Raw genomic sequence first — 16476 nt, forward strand, 5'->3', positions numbered from 1 at the left:
GAGATGGAGATGCAGAGGAGATGGAGATGCAGAGGAGATGCAGAGGAGATGGAGATGCAGAGGAGATGGAGATGCAGAGGAGATGAAGATGCAGAGGAGATGGAGATGCAGAGGAGATGAAGATGCAGAGGAGATGGAGATGCAGAGGAGATGGAGATGCAGAGGAGATGGAGATGGAGATGCAGAGGAGATGAAGATGCAGAGGAGATGGAGATGCAGAGGAGATGGAGATGCAGAGGAGATGGAGATGCAGAGGAGATGGAGATGCAGAGGAGATGAAGATGCAGAGGAGATGGAGATGCAGAGGAGATGCAGAGGAGATGGAGATGCAGAGGAGATGGAGATGCAGAGGAGATGGAGATGGAGATGCAGAGGAGATGGAGATGGAGATGCAGAGGAGATGGAGATGCAGAGGAGATGGAGTTGCAGAGGAGATGGAGATGCAGAGGAGATGCAGAGGAGATGGAGATGCAGAGGAGATGGAGATGCAGAGGAGATGGAGATGGAGATGCAGAGGAGATGGAGATGCAGAGGAGATGGAGTTGCAGAGGAGATGGAGATGCAGAGGAGATGAAGATGCAGAGGAGATGGAGATGCAGAGGAGATGAAGATGCAGAGGAGATGGAGATGCAGAGGAGATGAAGATGCAGAGGAGATGGAGATGGAGATGCAGAGGAGATGGAGATGCAGAGGAGATGGAGATGCAGAGGAGATGGAGTTGCAGAGGAGATGGAGATGCAGAGGAGATGAAGATGGAGATGCAGAGGAGATGGAGATGCAGAGGAGATGAAGATGCAGAGGAGATGGAGATGCAGAGGAGATGAAGATGCAGAGGAGATGGAGATGCAGAGGAGATGAAGATGCAGAGGAGATGGAGATGCAGAGGAGATGAAGATGCAGAGGAGATGGAGATGGAGATGCAGAGGAGATGGAGATGCAGAGGAGATGGAGATGCAGAGGAGATGGAGTTGCAGAGGAGATGGAGATGCAGAGGAGATGAAGATGGAGATGCAGAGGAGATGGAGATGCAGAGGAGATGGAGATGCAGAGGAGATGAAGATGGAGATGCAGAGGAGATGGAGATGGAGATGCAGAGGAGATGGAGATGCAGAGGAGATGGAGTTGCAGAGGAGATGGAGATGCAGAGGAGATGGAGATGCAGAGGAGATGGAGATGCAGAGGAGATGGAGAGGAGATGGAGATGGAGATGCAGAGGAGATGCAGATGGAAAGAGTGGTGGAAAGAGTAATACAATATTTTACTCAAGTAAAAATACTATTACTTTGATAAAATTTTACTTAAGTAAAAGTACATGTCTAAAAATATACTCAAGAAAAATTAAAAAGTAGCTCATTTAAATTGTACTCAGAGTAAAAGTCGCTGAGTTACTTGTTTAACAGTGGGGGTGGGATGGGTGGGGGGACTCTCCTGTGTAGGGTTGTAACTTATGAGAGTTTCACAGTATGATAACCGTCTCAGAAAATATCACGGTTTATGGTATTAAACAATTAATAAATATATAAACTGCATTATTAAATACGTTATTGTTATCAGTTAAAATGACAGTTAAATAAATTAAACATTTGTTCAATAAAGATATCTAATCAACTAATTTCAATAATTGATTATGAATTAATCAGGAGCTTATTTTTTTTATCATTAATAACTTATTAAAATGTTTAAAAAATAATTGAGTTCAATGAAATGTTTTTTATTCAGATTTTTTTATGATTTAATACAAATATATTATCAAAAACGGTGGTAATCAAATAAAAGTTTAGCAAACATTTAAATCCTTTTATTTTTTGGCAAAGTGCTGCAAAACAGATTTAGTCAATTAAACCATGGACAAACAATATATATATATATATTCCTTAAATAATGTTTAAATAAATTGTAGTATTATTGTTGGTGTTTAAACACTGCTTCCTCTTTAAAAAAGGGGAGGAGACCGAAATAAACTCTGGGTTTACCGAAGAAAACCTGCTCCTGACCAGGTTAGGTTCACAGAGTAAGTTACCATGGTAACTGACTCTGAGTATAAGTTACCTCTCTTTCAGAAACGGGCTTGACTTACTCTGCTTTCTCAGACTTACCTCCCATTCTGAAACAGAAAACCCAGAGTTTCCCTCATTTCAGGGTTAACCTACTCAGAGTTTTCACTTAACCTCCTTTCTGAAACAGGCCCCTGTTCTTCGTGCAAAGAAGCTAGCTAAAGTCATCGAATAAAACACTTGACACAATGATGAACAAGTCGCAATAACATATCGTTTTACCGAATAATTAAATAAACATAATCTCCTAATTTATCTTTGTAAAGAAACCTCATTGCTGAACTGGCTACTCTCTGCTGTCTCAGACGACGACATCACTTCCTGTCGGCCACCGTAACTTCTGTTGGTTGCAGTTCACATCCTCACCACTAGATGCCGCTAAAATTACACAGTGCACCTTTAAAGTCCCCGTGAACCGGAAGTTGCAAACGACTTTTCTCCAGTGTTGTGACGTATTTCCGAGAGAAACAGAATACTAAATGAGGCAAAATAGTGGGCATGGCTTTTTTCCCAACTAGCACCTGATTGGATCTAGAAAAGTAGGTGTTTTCATTCAGCCTGTCTACTGTCAGTTGGAGGGGCGTGGTTACGGATGTTAAGCAGACACCCAAACCGTGAAACCTACGTCATCAGGGAAGGTCCTCCAACGCAGAGGGGAGGGGAAATTTCAGATTTTGATTAAAGATTACGAAGCCAAAAACATTTTTTGTGTGGATTGACTTGCATGGATGAATTGTTCACCACAAAACGATCAATTTAGGCAAACAAAGTAAGTATGGTCAATTTTGAATTCATGGGACTTTAAGTCCATTAACCCTCTGGGGTCTGAGGTGTTTTTGGGGCCCTTGAGATGTTTTGACATGCCCTGACATTTGTGCAAATTTCAGCTACTTACAGCATACCATTGGCCAACATGTAATTTTGGGTGTATTCAGCACAAACTCTGCTACAATGATATGCGAGCAAAATAGATGTACATGTTTGCATTTTATAGCAAAAAAATATTATGTGTGGTTAGTAAGTTTTGGGGGGAAAAAATTCACCGCAATAAGGCCATATAACACATACTGAATAGTTGTCCACAAGTCTTTTGAGTTACTATTCTTGTAGGCTAGAATTTACTACAAAATGATGTGAAAGTCATTCTGACCACTCTTTCACAAACAACAATATAACAATTTAAATTTTGTGAGTCAGTTTTTGTGTCAGCACTGCTGTATGCGTGGGAGTGTGAATGGCCATGAATATTAATGAGATTCCCACCAGGGAAGACTAAAGACACTCCCCCAATGGCTAATGCCCCATCAAGGTGCTGTGAGGCAGCCTGAACAAAGAATGAGAGGAGATGCAAAGGTTTTGTTTTTCAATCTGTTTTATTGTAATTCCTCTACGTGGAGGAACTAAATGTTGTGACTCACAAGACCACAGTGCTACATATACAAGTCAACTGACTTATACTTTACAAAAATACTTCACATCTATTGATAACACAATCAAAGAAACTGTATTATTATCATTATCAATCCCTAATGGCTATGAATAAATAAATAAAAGACAATAGTTTTTGTAATCTCACACAAGAATATGTACTTTTATATTATGACGATGTAAACACAATTACATTTCATCTATAAATATTACGTCTGTGCACTTACTCGGTATGATTCTCGATCGCACTGAAAGACACCTGCGTCCTATAAAACAATAACAACAACAACAAAAACTGTTAGCATGCATAATCCAAAGTAAACTGATGGGCAATTAATGGGTATTGACACACAATTTATGTATATATTTGTTTATGGGCCATAGGACGAAGAAATATCTATTGATGGGCCATACACCGCGTCACCGCGAGTATCTGTTGATGGCTAATCAAAAGCGAACATTTATAAAAAAATATGTCTAGTATTCAGACAGTAGGCTATCACATATTTTACCAGAGGCTGAAATGCACTAAATCACATTATATTTACACCTAAGCAGATATTCGCAAATAAACTACATTACGCATAAGGCAGTATTTTAGCATGATAATCAGTGTCATACACTAATCAAAACTGAGTGAAATAGGCCTATATGTATTATACAAATGAGGAGCTCTTTTCCAAAACGCGATAAATCCATTTCAATAGTTTTCAGGAAAATTAATTTTTTTACCTAGACCCACACATTTTGTGAATATTCAATTTAGCCTGTTAAAATGTTTTTTCCCCTCAGTCTGAACATGTTTAACAATGATTATTAAATCAAACAACAATATTGTTGATGATAAATTCAAAGTAATTTTTTTTTTTTACGCTATAAATCCACAAAAGAAAAATCCAAAAATGGATGATTTTGGCCACTTAATTAAGTTTTGTCTTGTAGAAAGCCTTTCTTTAAAGTGAATTTCGTTTTGTATAAACTGTATCTTAATTTTAATAATTTTTTCATCAACCAATTGCCTGGATTTAATAAATAAGAAGCAAATAGACAATATAATCATGACATGGAGGCGCCGGCGTGGTCACTTCCATTGCACGTGAACTGGTGCGCATCTCATCATAAATTAACCGAAATTCAGCGTATGCCTCAAAGACATGATAAATATAAACTCACCTAAAGGATTATTAGGAACACCATACTAATACTGTGTTTTTCCCCCTTCCGCCTTCAGAACTGCCTTAATTCTACGTGGCATTGATTCAACAAGGTGCTGAAAGCATTCTTTAGAAATGTTGGCCCATATTGATAGGATAGCATCTTGCAGTTGATGGAGATTTGTGGGATGCACATCCAGGGCACGAAGCTCCCGTTCCACCACATCCCAAAGATGCTCTATTGGGTTGAGATCTGGTGACTGTGGGGGTCATTTTAGTACAGTGAACTCATTGTCATGTTCAAGAAACCAATTTGAAATGATTCGAGCTTTGTGACATGGTGCATTATCCTGCTGGAAGTAGCCATCAGAGGATGGGTACATGGTGGCCATAAAGGGATGGACATGGTCAGAAACAATGCTCAGGTAGGTACTGAGAGTCTAGCTCCGCCCCTGGTGATATTTAGGTGTTCAAGCACGAAGTGCTGAAAACCTATTGTAATTGTACAGATTTTTAGGGGTTCAAGCACGAAGTGCTGAAAACCTATTGTAATTGTAAGGGTTTTTATTATTATTTTTCTGCCATAAAACGCATCGTGCAGCCCAAACCGTAAGTGCTGGAGCCTTGAAAAAATGTTCTGCTATGTCGAATTTTGTCGAAAACCTACTTTTGCGAACTAGTCGCTGGTTCTCCGCTTCCCGTCGTGCCTAACAACGCCCTTTCAGCCGTGACTTATTCACGATACAGCACAGCCTCTCGTACCTTATTGCTTACATATACAATATAATTGAACACGTTTGTAGGTCTATATTGTCTCATTTATCATTGTAGCCTTATTTAAGTTGATTTTCTGTATACTGTATATTTATTTTTGGACTAATAGTGGTTAATAAAGTCAAATAATGGAATGAGAGAGTGTCAGTGATAATATCATTGTGTTCCTGTCGGTCAGTGTTAGAGGAATCGTGTAATAATACAACAAAGCACAACAGATCAAGTTTTTTCAGGGACAGCGTGTTTCTTTAACGTAGAAATACTGTCAGAGGTCATAATCCAGTGGGATTGGCTCATCTTTCAGGAAGGTCAAAGGTCATCGTATAGATCACATGGGTCGTTCATCTATGAACGTGCCGCTAGATGCAGAAAAAGCTAATGAGTGTTTGACATCCTCTACTGAAACATTACACTTCCTCAAAAAAATAACAGTCCAAGGCACTCAAGTAAATAATTTTAGAAAAATATAAAATAATATATAAAAAGCTTTTATTCTTTTCATGACTTAGGTATTTAAAACAGGGGACAAGCAACAGCACACCAATGCGAGTGTGTGTGACAAACACCATCAGAGTTCTTTTAAACAGCAATCCATTAGTCACACATTTCTGAGTTATCTGGATTGAACTGATGATGATGATTCGACTCAATCTTGTTGTTTTTATCTTTTCTCAGAGCATCAGGTCTGTTCATGAAGTTTATTTACAGTAAACTGGATTAGATCAGAATAATTGTGCTCATACTTTCACTAATCAAGTGTTTACAGTGCGATCAGAGGATCTGGGTTTATATATTTCACATTTATTAATAAACTGACAATTTACCAATTTTACTACAAATTTTGCAGCCCAAAGCATTATGGGTAGAATCTCTACAGTCTGTTCTCACTCATCAACACAGTTTCACTGATGATCCAGTATAATAAAGCCTAAACCCAGGATAGAGTGTGTGTGTGAATGTGGTCTGGACTGTGTGTATGAGGCTCATTGTGTCAGAGACGCTGTAGAAGGACAGAGTTCCTGCACTGGGATCCACACACACTCCTATTCTCCTCCTGAGACACACACACTCTCCTGCTTTACTGCTGATGGACTCTACAGGGAGTTTAGTCTCTATGCTATTGTGTCTGAATGTGTAACTGTCAGGATAGCAGAACAAACTCCAGGACTGATCATTATATCCAAACACACACTCATTACGCGATCCCTTCCTGCTGATGCTCTTATATGACACTGATATAAACACACTCCCACTCCACTCAATCTCCCAGTAACAGCGTCCACACACACTCTCTCTACACAACACCTGACGCACATCATTAAATCTGTCTGGATGATCAGGATACGGCTGGACTGTGTTAGTGAATCTAATCACTCTGTTCCTCTCAGACAGACGGAGGCGTTTATTCACTGTGTTCAGATCCAGAGTGAGCGGAAGAAGATCTGATGGAGAGAAAACACATCAGTGAGTGTGTGTGTGTGTGTTTGAACTGATGAGAATCTGATGGAGAGAAGACACATCAGTGAGTGTGTGTGTGTGTGTGTGTGTGTGTGTGTGTGTGTGTGTGTGTGTGTGTGTGTGTGTGTGTGTGTGTGTGTGTGTGTGTTTGAACTGATGAGAATCTGATGGAGAGAAAACACATCAGAATCAGGAATTATGCATCTGTCAGATCTGTCTAATATCCTGTGCAAATCACCATTATCATTATCCATCATCCAGGTCCCTCACACACCACTTAATAAAATATTGTCTAATCGTCTTCCCTGAATATTAATGTTGATTATTACTCTGTTTATTATAATTAGGCCTATTATTGTATTTACATTATTTATATTTACATTATTCAAATGGTACAACGAATTGACCTTTCATTTTATCTATAATAATTTTTATCTTTAAAAATAAGTGTAATAATATGGTTTACAAGGTTTTGAAGCATCATTGGACTATTGTTGGGGATTTTCAGTGTTTTCAGCCTTTGGTGATCTTGAGCTTTTTACATTTCCATCTGTTGACTCACAAATTAAAGAGAATTGAAACAAAATCCTGTTAAGGATAAAAACAGTTTGTTCTTCCTTTCCTGAAACTCTTGAAAAGCTTTTCTTTTTTACTACTGTGATTTTACCTTTAAATCTTGGATCAATGTTTTTAATTGGCTTTCAGTGAATAATAATCATATTTAGGTCACATTTTATTTTAAGGTGATGTAGAGGCATTGTACTTTAGTAAGTACTGAGTAATATCAATTGACTACATGTATTTACTATAGAGTTACAGTTTGGTTGATGGTTAATTACTTTAATTATGCACAATTTACTGTTATTACTATAGTAAATACATGTAGTAACGTGTAAAATAAAGTGTTACCCATATTTATCCCTTAGTTTTAGAAGATATCCTGTTTTTGAAGAATATGTTGAATCCCCAGTTTAGGCCTGTCCTGATTTACATATTTGTTAAAGTCACAAGTCTTGCTTTTTTGGATGTCAGTAAGTATGATATAGTTGTGCTCTATTTCCCACTTTGTAAATGTGCAATACATTTTTTTCTATTTTAATCTTTCTGTTCATCAAAAAGTCCAGATAAAAACACTTCCACACATTTCACATTATTATTCTACATTTTAAAATATATTAAAATAGAAAACAGTTATTTTAATTAGTAATAACATTCCACAATATTACTGTTTGTACTGTGTTTTGATCAAATAAATGAAGTCGAAAAACCGACCCCAAACTTTTTATCGGGGGTGTATATTATACATTTTTATTTATAATATACATTTTGGTGTATATTATTATTATTTTTCACCTATATATAATTTAAAAAGCATGTAAAGAGGAATTATATTTCTAAGTGTTAAATAACCGCTTTAGAAATCTGGCACTGAAACCTTTAATTACGTAGATTAACTTGGACATGTGAAAGTGAAAGTGACACATGATTGAATTTGACCTCTGCATTTAACCCATCCAAGTTAGTGCACACACATTAGGAGCAGAGTAGTGAGTAGTGAACACACACACTGCAAACGTGGATACACACACCCGGAGCAGCGGGCAGCCTGTGAGGCCTAATCTTTTTATGCGGCTTTAAAACATATATTGCTTCCAGCGCCTGTGTGTGTGTGTGTGTGTGTGTGTGTGTGTGTGTGTGTGTGTGTGTGTGTGTGTGCCCATTGTGGGAGTTTTAAAGTCAGCATGAAATGGAAGCTGCAATAGTCTTTTCTTCTCTATTGTGAAGTATATCAGAGTGAAACAAGAACAAATGTACGCTATGTTCGCCGGACACCCCGTTTAAAAACCGCTAATTTACAACTCTAAAACTCTTCTGTCATGTTTTCTTTCACCTTCTACATGAAGAACATGAACACACTCAGTGAGTTTTCTGCTTGTTTTCTTAGTGACTTACATTGTAGGAAGTCGTTCCTGGTCTTGGGAACAATGTTGGTGAAAGTGACTGTGGAAATCAACAGACATGAAGAGTGTGATTATCATGTCAAGAGAAAATGATCCCTGCATCTGTTCCTAAGACATTTCTAATATGATCTTCTACATGATATGAGATGATGGAGGATCATTTCTGAGAGCAGAATCTCCAGGACTTTACCTCTGTCAGAGATCTTCTTCAGCTCCACTTTGCAGAAATCCTCCAGTTTGTCTCTCAGCTGACGGACAGATTCTCTCACGCCATCAAAAGAGGAGAGAGGACTGAAGGGATTGTCATTTACTTCTGTAGATTCAGGAGGAGCTGAGAGAGACTGGAAACTCTACAGAAAACAGAAATCAAAGCTCATCACCTCCACACTTCATCAATAACCTGCACTACTGTCAGATTTGTGCAGCTCTTGTTGATCTTTAGTAACTCTCCTCAATCCAGCACTTTCACAGCATCAGCTTCATTCTTCTCATATTCATTACATCATGTTAGAGCTACAAGTTCTAGCGTTTGACACTTACACTATATGTGAACTTTCTAGGAAAACACTTGGATGATCAAACTTCTGGCAATAACATTAATGTCAAGTGCCTCAATGGAGTCACATTGAGTAAATTGAATCAGGAAAAGCCGCTCAAAGGCAACGAGTAGATTTACCTTTATTAATAACTTTTGAGCAGTTCTAAACTTTTGCCTCTGAAATTCACAAGGACTCTTAGGACATTATCGAAGTGTCAGGTTTTGTGGTCTACATCAACAAATATGAAGCAGATATATCATGCTAGTGCAATAAGTTCTAGCATTTGCCATTTACACCATAAGCAAACTTTCTAGGAAAACACTTGGATGATCAAACATCTGGCAATAACATACTAACAGATCAAGAGCATCAATGGCATCAAACGGCAGGACTGAGTAGATTTGATTAATTCTGAATTCTTTGGCTCATTCTGTCTCATTTGACACGATCCCAATGTCAGGTTTTGTGGTTTAAATACACTGCAGAAGAAGAGAGTCTAACTGATGATTATATAATAACCGAACACTAGGGTTGGGTACCGAAACTCGGTGCCAATAGGGAACCGGTTCCGACGTAAACGGTAGTAACCAGACCGAATAAGAACGACAATTTCGGTGCCTGATTTCGGTGCCTGACTTAATTAGGCACACACACACGCACAGTCTCTTCTGTCTCGCATGCGCGCTCTTTCTCGCAAGGTTTGGCTGCATTTCACGTGTAAAATTACGCGTCAGAACGCCCTCTGGGTGTGCCGATAGTCTGAATCCCATATAGAATCAAGCCCATTCATTGGCTGATGGCGCGGGCGCCGCCTCGACGCACTTACGTCGTCATATTATGTTGGCGCGCGCGCGCCATCTGCTCCTCAGATTTCTCTGCCGAAAAAGGAAGCTGGTCGGCAGCGCGAGGAGCTTGGCAGCGTCTCGTTCCCAATTGAGAGAACATAGGTTACACCAGTAACCAGAGATGTTCTCTTTCATAGGTTCACTCAACGCTGCGTAGCTAAGAAGCAGTGGATTTGTATTTGTAGGCTACTGTATCACTGGCCGTTTGAACTGACGCGCTACAGCGATCTGTCACATTTCAAAGAGCCAAAACGTTATTTATTGTGTGAATCTCGTAAAAATATTGACAGAATCTGACAGCTGTGGATTTGTTCCATATCAAAAGTAACCTTCTCTGTCTTGTCTGTCGGTGTCCTCTTTGTCCGCGATTTTTCTCTGCGTGAGAAAATGGATGTGTGGCGTGAGAGCGTGTGAAAAGGGTCAATTGCGTGAGTCTCACGGTCAATGCGTGAGAGTTGGCAGCTCTGCAATCTCTATTAATCTCCAGTATTATTACATTGTTTGATACAATATTGTTTTATTTGATATTATGTAAATGTGTAAAATGTAATGTAATTTTTTTTATTTTATATTGGTTTTATTATTACCATATGTTACTTGTATTTATATTGTTTAAAGATGTCCAGTTTGGCCCTGTAAATAAAAGGGTATTATCTTTTGATAAAGTGTGTGCGGTTTCGTTTTCTTAAGTACCGTTTCAAGAACCGTTTAAGCACCGGAACCGTTTAAAAAATACCGAGTAGGTACTGGTATCGGATAAAACCCAATGATCCTGTTCTTCTAGATCTCTGTTACCTGCAGGAAATGGATGTGATCCTGTGTGTGTGAAAGCTGCTCCAGCTCAGCGTCTCTCCTCCTCAGATCATTGATCTCCTGCTCCAGTTCCTCCAGTCGTCCTTCAGCTCGACTCACTGCAGTCTTTTCCTGATCTCTGATCCGCTGTGTCGCCTCAGAGCGGCTTCTCTCAATGGAGCGGATGAGCTCAGTGAAGATCCTCTCACTGTCCTCCACTGCTGTCTGTGCAGAGCGCTGTTACACACACATCACAATCACACAGTGAGCTTCAGTGAGTCCTGACTGAGACGTCTCAAACTTCTCTTCTTCTCCAGACTCACCTTATGAGACGCCACAGCCTCTCTCAGCTGCTGAAGATCTTTCTCTCTCTGCTGGATCCTCTGCTGGAACGACCTCTGCGTCTCCTTCAGCTGGTGCTAAAGGACAAACCAATGTATGATTTTCTCTTGCATAACACAAAAGAATGTATAATGAATAATGTCTCAGGTTTCTACTAGGGCTGCACGATTAATCGCAATTTCCATGTAATCGCACTTTAAACTGGTTTGGCTTATCGCAATTTTGAAATCGCAAAGGCTGCGATTGTTTTTTATGCGCAGCTTGTCATTAATGTACGGCTCTTAAACGCTGCTCCGTCTGAAAGCACTGTGAATTTGAGTCACTTATGGTGTGCATTTGAAAGAGCAACACACATCAAATATCTTTTTAAACATGAGAATAATTTATGAACCTCCTGTCCAACAAAAGACAACATTTAATAACATGCTTTACTCCAAACGCACTTCATAAAGACAGTTGACATCAATCCTTCTGTTAGATGATGTGGCTTCTTACACAGAATAAGGCAGTCGTGTATTTATAAGTCATGTTTAATCAACATTCAAAGTGTTTAAATCTTCTGTTTATTCAGCTACAGCGATGATGCCCGATAGGGATTTCCTGGAATGATGTGTGTTATCGTACTTCTGCGGCGGGGCATATTAGGCGTGTTTGCGTGAGAGCGCCCTCTGGCCTTCAGATAAAGCAGCTTTTACTACCGATCAGCCGCACTGCACTGACAAGTTGCGCATAAAAAAAAATCGCAAATCGCGTTGCAGTTTCGTTGCAATTAATAGTGCAGCCCTAGGGCTAAAACAGCATTCAGACAGAGAGGATGAAAACAGACATTAAATATGTAAATGTATTCTAGTGGACCCATACACAAAATGATGAGCCTGTAAATGAGTATTAAGAGACTCTTAAGTTCATACCTGTTTCTCTGTCCTCTGCACTGCAGCTGATACAGTGTCGTGGTTTTTATGTTCATCCATCGTACACAGCACACATATACACTTCTGATCAGTGCGGCAGAAAACCTCGAGGAGCTTGTCGTGTTTCTGGCAGATCATCTCCTGCAGTCGTCCAGTGGCGTCAGTCAGATTGTGTCTCTTTCTTTTAAACCAACTCTCATGTTGTTCAAGGTGACTCTGGCAGTAAGAGTTCAGACACCCCAGACAAGACTTGATGGCTTTGTGTTTTCTTCCAGTACAGACGTCACACTGAACATCTCCAGCTCCAGCGTAACAGTCAGCAGGAAGTTTACGCTTCTTCAGTTTCTCCACCACTTCAGCCAGCATGGTGTTTTTAGCTAAAGCAGGTCTTGGACTGAAGGTCTGTCTGCACTGAGGGCAGCTGTAGACTCTCTTCTCATCCTCCTGATCCCAGCAGCCTGTAATACAGATCTTACAGTAACTGTGTCCACAGGAAGTGGTCACTGGATCCTTCAGGAGATCCAGACACACTGAACACAGGAACTCATCCGGAGAAAACCTGGCTTCTGCCATTTTACAGCAAGAATACAGAGACACAAACACACAACAGCTCAACTACAGTTCAGTGTCTCTTTCCCTGAACTGAAACTGTTTCTTGTTTCCTGGTTCTGTGTTTAAGTGACGTGTGCAAAACAGGTGTGTCTGTAAAGCAGCTTTCTCGTTCCTGGTCCCACACACATTGTGTTTAATCAGTCTCAGACACACACTCAAAGAATAGAAGTTACAGAGAAGCAAGACAACACCTTTAATAGTTCAGTTATTCTGTTTCATAAATACTTCACTGGTACCGCAGGACTGAAAACTGTGTCCAGTTCCTCATAGGGCTGGGACGATACACCTATCTCCCAATTCAATATCATAATACTTGGGTGCCGATACGATATCTATTGGATTTTTAAGAATTGCGATTCTACAAGTACAGCGATTCGATTTTGCACTGTATTGCGATTGTTCTTTTCTTTTTTTTTTATACTAGACCTTGAGGAACAGTTGAATCATACACTGATACAGACTGTACAGGATGTATAAGATGAGTCATATTTACAAAAACAATTCATCACATGGCAGCAAGTCTGTTGTCAACATGGCAGCAAGTCTGTAATGATTTTGCAAAGTTATTTTCTCAGCACTATTTGTCTGGTCATGTGATCTCAACATGTCCACAAGAGGTTAACTTGAGTCAGGTGCGTAGGGGAATTTCTACCACAACACTCATATGACATTCCTTTAAAAATATCATTAATTTCTGTAGAGCTGGAAACTTTATTAAGGATCAAACGACTGAGTTCAGCTTTGAGAATGAAACCAACCTGTGTGTTCCTCAGTATCTTATAACATATTTTACTTGTCTTGTGTGTGGACTTTTAAGTTTCTGTCTCCGCCTCCATTTCATAGTCAGTTTGTGGTTTTCTTGTCAATAGTTCTGTGATTGTTCCCAGGTGTGTCTTGTTAGCTTGTTACCCTCTGTGTATATCTACACCTGTGTTCAGTGTTGGTTATCGTCCTTCCATGGATGTACATGTGGAAGTCTCTCAGTTCTGTTCTCCCTGTGTTTAGTTTGGATTCGAAGTTCGTTTTGTTTTGTTATTGTTTATTAGTAAATCTCCACTTAGTTCTTCTCCTTGTTTTCTGAGTTCACCTCCTCTTTACAGTTCAGTCTTTATGTTTCACTCTGAATGTTTCTTCAATCTTCATGTCTTCACTCTCCTCTTTAATAATCACCATCTTTATAATAGTCTTACATGGATCTCAGTCGCTTCACCAGGAGTTTTTCTGTGTTTGGACACTGTCATGTTTAAAATGAGAATAATTAACAGAAAGAAAAATAAATCCAATCTATGGGTGCATCTCAAGGTAAGGCATCAGAGTGATAGTTGATGGATCTACAGTATGAAATGCCTTTCTTGTACACATGAATCTTCTTTGCCAATTCCAGATGAAACCGTGCCAAGTGGAGTGGTTGAACCTGATAAAGAGGATGTGAAGAATAACAAGAAAATCATCATCCGTTAGTGAAGTCTCCAAGAAATATCCCCTGTTTCTGGACATGCCAGCCTTGGTAATGCACACGCTCCACTAAGAAGAGAACTTTACATAAAGCTTGTATTTCATAATTTGGTCATTTTTATGTTTCTGTTTTATGCCCTGATGAAGGTGGACACTATGGGAAAGATGACTTGTTCATCAGGAAATTGGACCTTAAATGTTATACAACTCATCTGTACCTGTTGTTGAATTATTTTAAGAAGGTTTCTATGATTGTTCTATAAAAGTTTTTAATGTTTTAATGTCCTTTTAAATGTGTTTTACTGTTGTAAATACAATTATGCATTATAAATTCATCTTAAATAAGAACACAAATAAAATGGAATATGAACAGTATTTAATGGTTCTATGTGTGATTTCATAATAAAAGTATACAAACTGGATAGTGATCGAACATGTTTAATATCCTATTTTAAAACTTTAAACAATTACTCTGCAACACATAGTTGTGTTAGATGGATACAAAAAGGATCACATTGATGCGATTACTAAAGCAAGACACACATTGTGTTATTTTCAGCACATATGTTTTCAGTGTCTAGTGTCCTTTTGGAGTGGTGTGCCAAATAAAAGGGTTGGGGTTTGACAAAGTGCCAAAAGTAAATGTCAAGAAACCGAACTAACGTTTGAAACCGGTGCGGCCACCTAGTGACGTAACCCGACTGCCATGATCTGGAAGAGAACGGCTAAAATGGAAAGCATTTCTTCTAATCTGTCTGTTTAAAACCCACCATCAATTTCCACCACTGGATGCTGCTAGTGTTTGCCATTTATCTGTTAACTAGTTGACATTTCACATTGGCTTCCCACAGGAAGTTGATGATAGTGCTGTGTCTATGACATGTATAGACTAGGTCTTCTGCCACAGGTGCTGATGATTCTGAGACAAATGAATTTGCAGCCGTTGACCACTAAGTGATGTTTTAAGGCCTCGATAAACTCACGGTGAAGCTCTTTTTAGCTCTTCTCTTACGCCTGTTTCACACATACTCTGTTTGCAGTGTGTATTTTTCCCCATGTTAACAGGTTAGAGCTTTCACACTGCACACGGATGCGGTCCGTCAATGCGTTCCAGTATGGCGTTATTATCCTGTCAGATGTCGAGAGCGCATTATTGTAGCGCGAAAGTACATTAATATTATGCGCGAGCGCGAATCTCTCTGCTCGCGCGCGGAATATGATGTGCCGAGCGTGAATCTCTCTGCTCGCGCGCGGAATATGATGTGCCGAGCGTGAATCTCTCTGCTCGCGCGCGGAATATGATGTGCCGAGCGTGAATCTCTCTGCTCGCGCGCGGAATATGATGTGCCGAGCGTGAATCTCTCTGCTCGCGCGCGGAATATGATGTGCCGAGCGTGAATCTCTCTGCTCGCGCGCGGAATATGATGTGCCGAGCGTGAATCTCTCTGCTCGCGCGCGGAATATGATGTGCTATGCACAACATCAGGAAGATCAGGCCTTTCCTAACTGAGCATGCAACACAACTTCTCGTCCAGGCCCTGGTCATTTCTAGGCTTGATTACTGCAATGCTCTTCTGGCTGGACTTCCATCATGTGCAACTAAACCTCTACAAATGATCCAGAATGCTGCAGCTCGTCTTGTCTTCAACGAGCCCAAAAGGGCCCACGTCACTCCTCTGTTCATCTCTCTGCACTGGCTACCACTCGCTGCTCGCATCAAGTTCAAGGCTTTGACGCTTGCTTACAGATTGACCACAGGTTCAGCTCCCTCCTACTTCCACTCACTACTACAAGTCTACATCCCTACCAGAAGCCTACGATCTGTCAATGAGCGACGGCTCGTGGTACCATCACAGCGGGGCACAAAATCACTCTCCAGAACATTCTCATTCGCGGTTCCATGCTGGTGGAATGATCTCCCCACCCTCATCCGAAATGCAGAATCCCTGACAACATTCAAAAGACAATTGAAAACTCATCTCTTCCGGGAGCACTTAACTTAAAAAAAAAAAAAAAAAAAAAAAAAATCCTTTCCTCTAAATCCTCGCTTGCCTGGCTTATGCTACTCCGAGCTATGGCTGAACTTTGTATTTTGAGCACTTCTTGCGTTGCTTTTGCCTCTTCACGATGACTCGCTTGGTTTAGTCCTCA

General features: G+C 39.9%; 2 protein-coding genes across 2 annotated transcripts in view; one reads left to right on the plus strand and one right to left on the minus strand.

Annotated features, from left to right (window-relative positions):
- LOC130070894 (zinc finger protein 721-like) overlaps positions 1-16476 on the plus strand; it is a 32037-nt gene that overhangs the window by 10130 nt on the left and 5431 nt on the right. Inside the window, exons 2-5 of the mRNA XM_056235460.1 lie at positions 11045-11228; positions 11323-11441; positions 12469-12625; positions 14255-14326. Coding sequence (XP_056091435.1) covers positions 11045-11228; positions 11323-11441; positions 12469-12625; positions 14255-14326 — 532 coding nt within the window. The remainder of the gene's footprint in view (positions 1-11044; positions 11229-11322; positions 11442-12468; positions 12626-14254; positions 14327-16476) is intronic.
- LOC130070319 (tripartite motif-containing protein 16-like) lies at positions 6285-12914 on the minus strand. Its single transcript, XM_056234685.1, has 6 exons — positions 12259-12914; positions 11329-11424; positions 11009-11242; positions 9020-9179; positions 8822-8869; positions 6285-6852 (listed from the first exon to the last, which is right to left on the minus strand). Exons 1-6 carry the CDS (start codon positions 12829-12831, stop codon positions 6302-6304), a joined length of 1662 nt encoding a protein of 553 aa, XP_056090660.1. The 5' UTR covers positions 12832-12914; the 3' UTR covers positions 6285-6301.

Source organism: Rhinichthys klamathensis, unplaced genomic scaffold, assembly GCF_029890125.1.
Source record: "Rhinichthys klamathensis goyatoka isolate OS25496 unplaced genomic scaffold, OSU_Roscu_1.1 h1tg000018l_1, whole genome shotgun sequence".
NCBI lineage: Eukaryota > Metazoa > Chordata > Actinopteri > Cypriniformes > Leuciscidae > Rhinichthys > Rhinichthys klamathensis.

What these genes read in the sequence shown, in the direction of transcription:
- LOC130070319 (XM_056234685.1), bottom strand. Translation starts at nt 12,831, where the DNA reads ATGGCAGAAGCCAGGTTTTCTCCGGATGAGTTCCTGTGTTCAGTGTGT. An exon ending in TGCAGAGGACAGAGAAACAG is followed by an intron (nt 11,425 to 12,258) that starts GTATGAACTTAA and finishes TTTGTCCTTTAG; the next exon opens with CACCAGCTGAAGGAGACGCA. An exon ending in AGGCTGTGGCGTCTCATAAG is followed by an intron (nt 11,243 to 11,328) that starts GTGAGTCTGGAG and finishes TGTGTGTAACAG; the next exon opens with CGCTCTGCACAGACAGCAGT.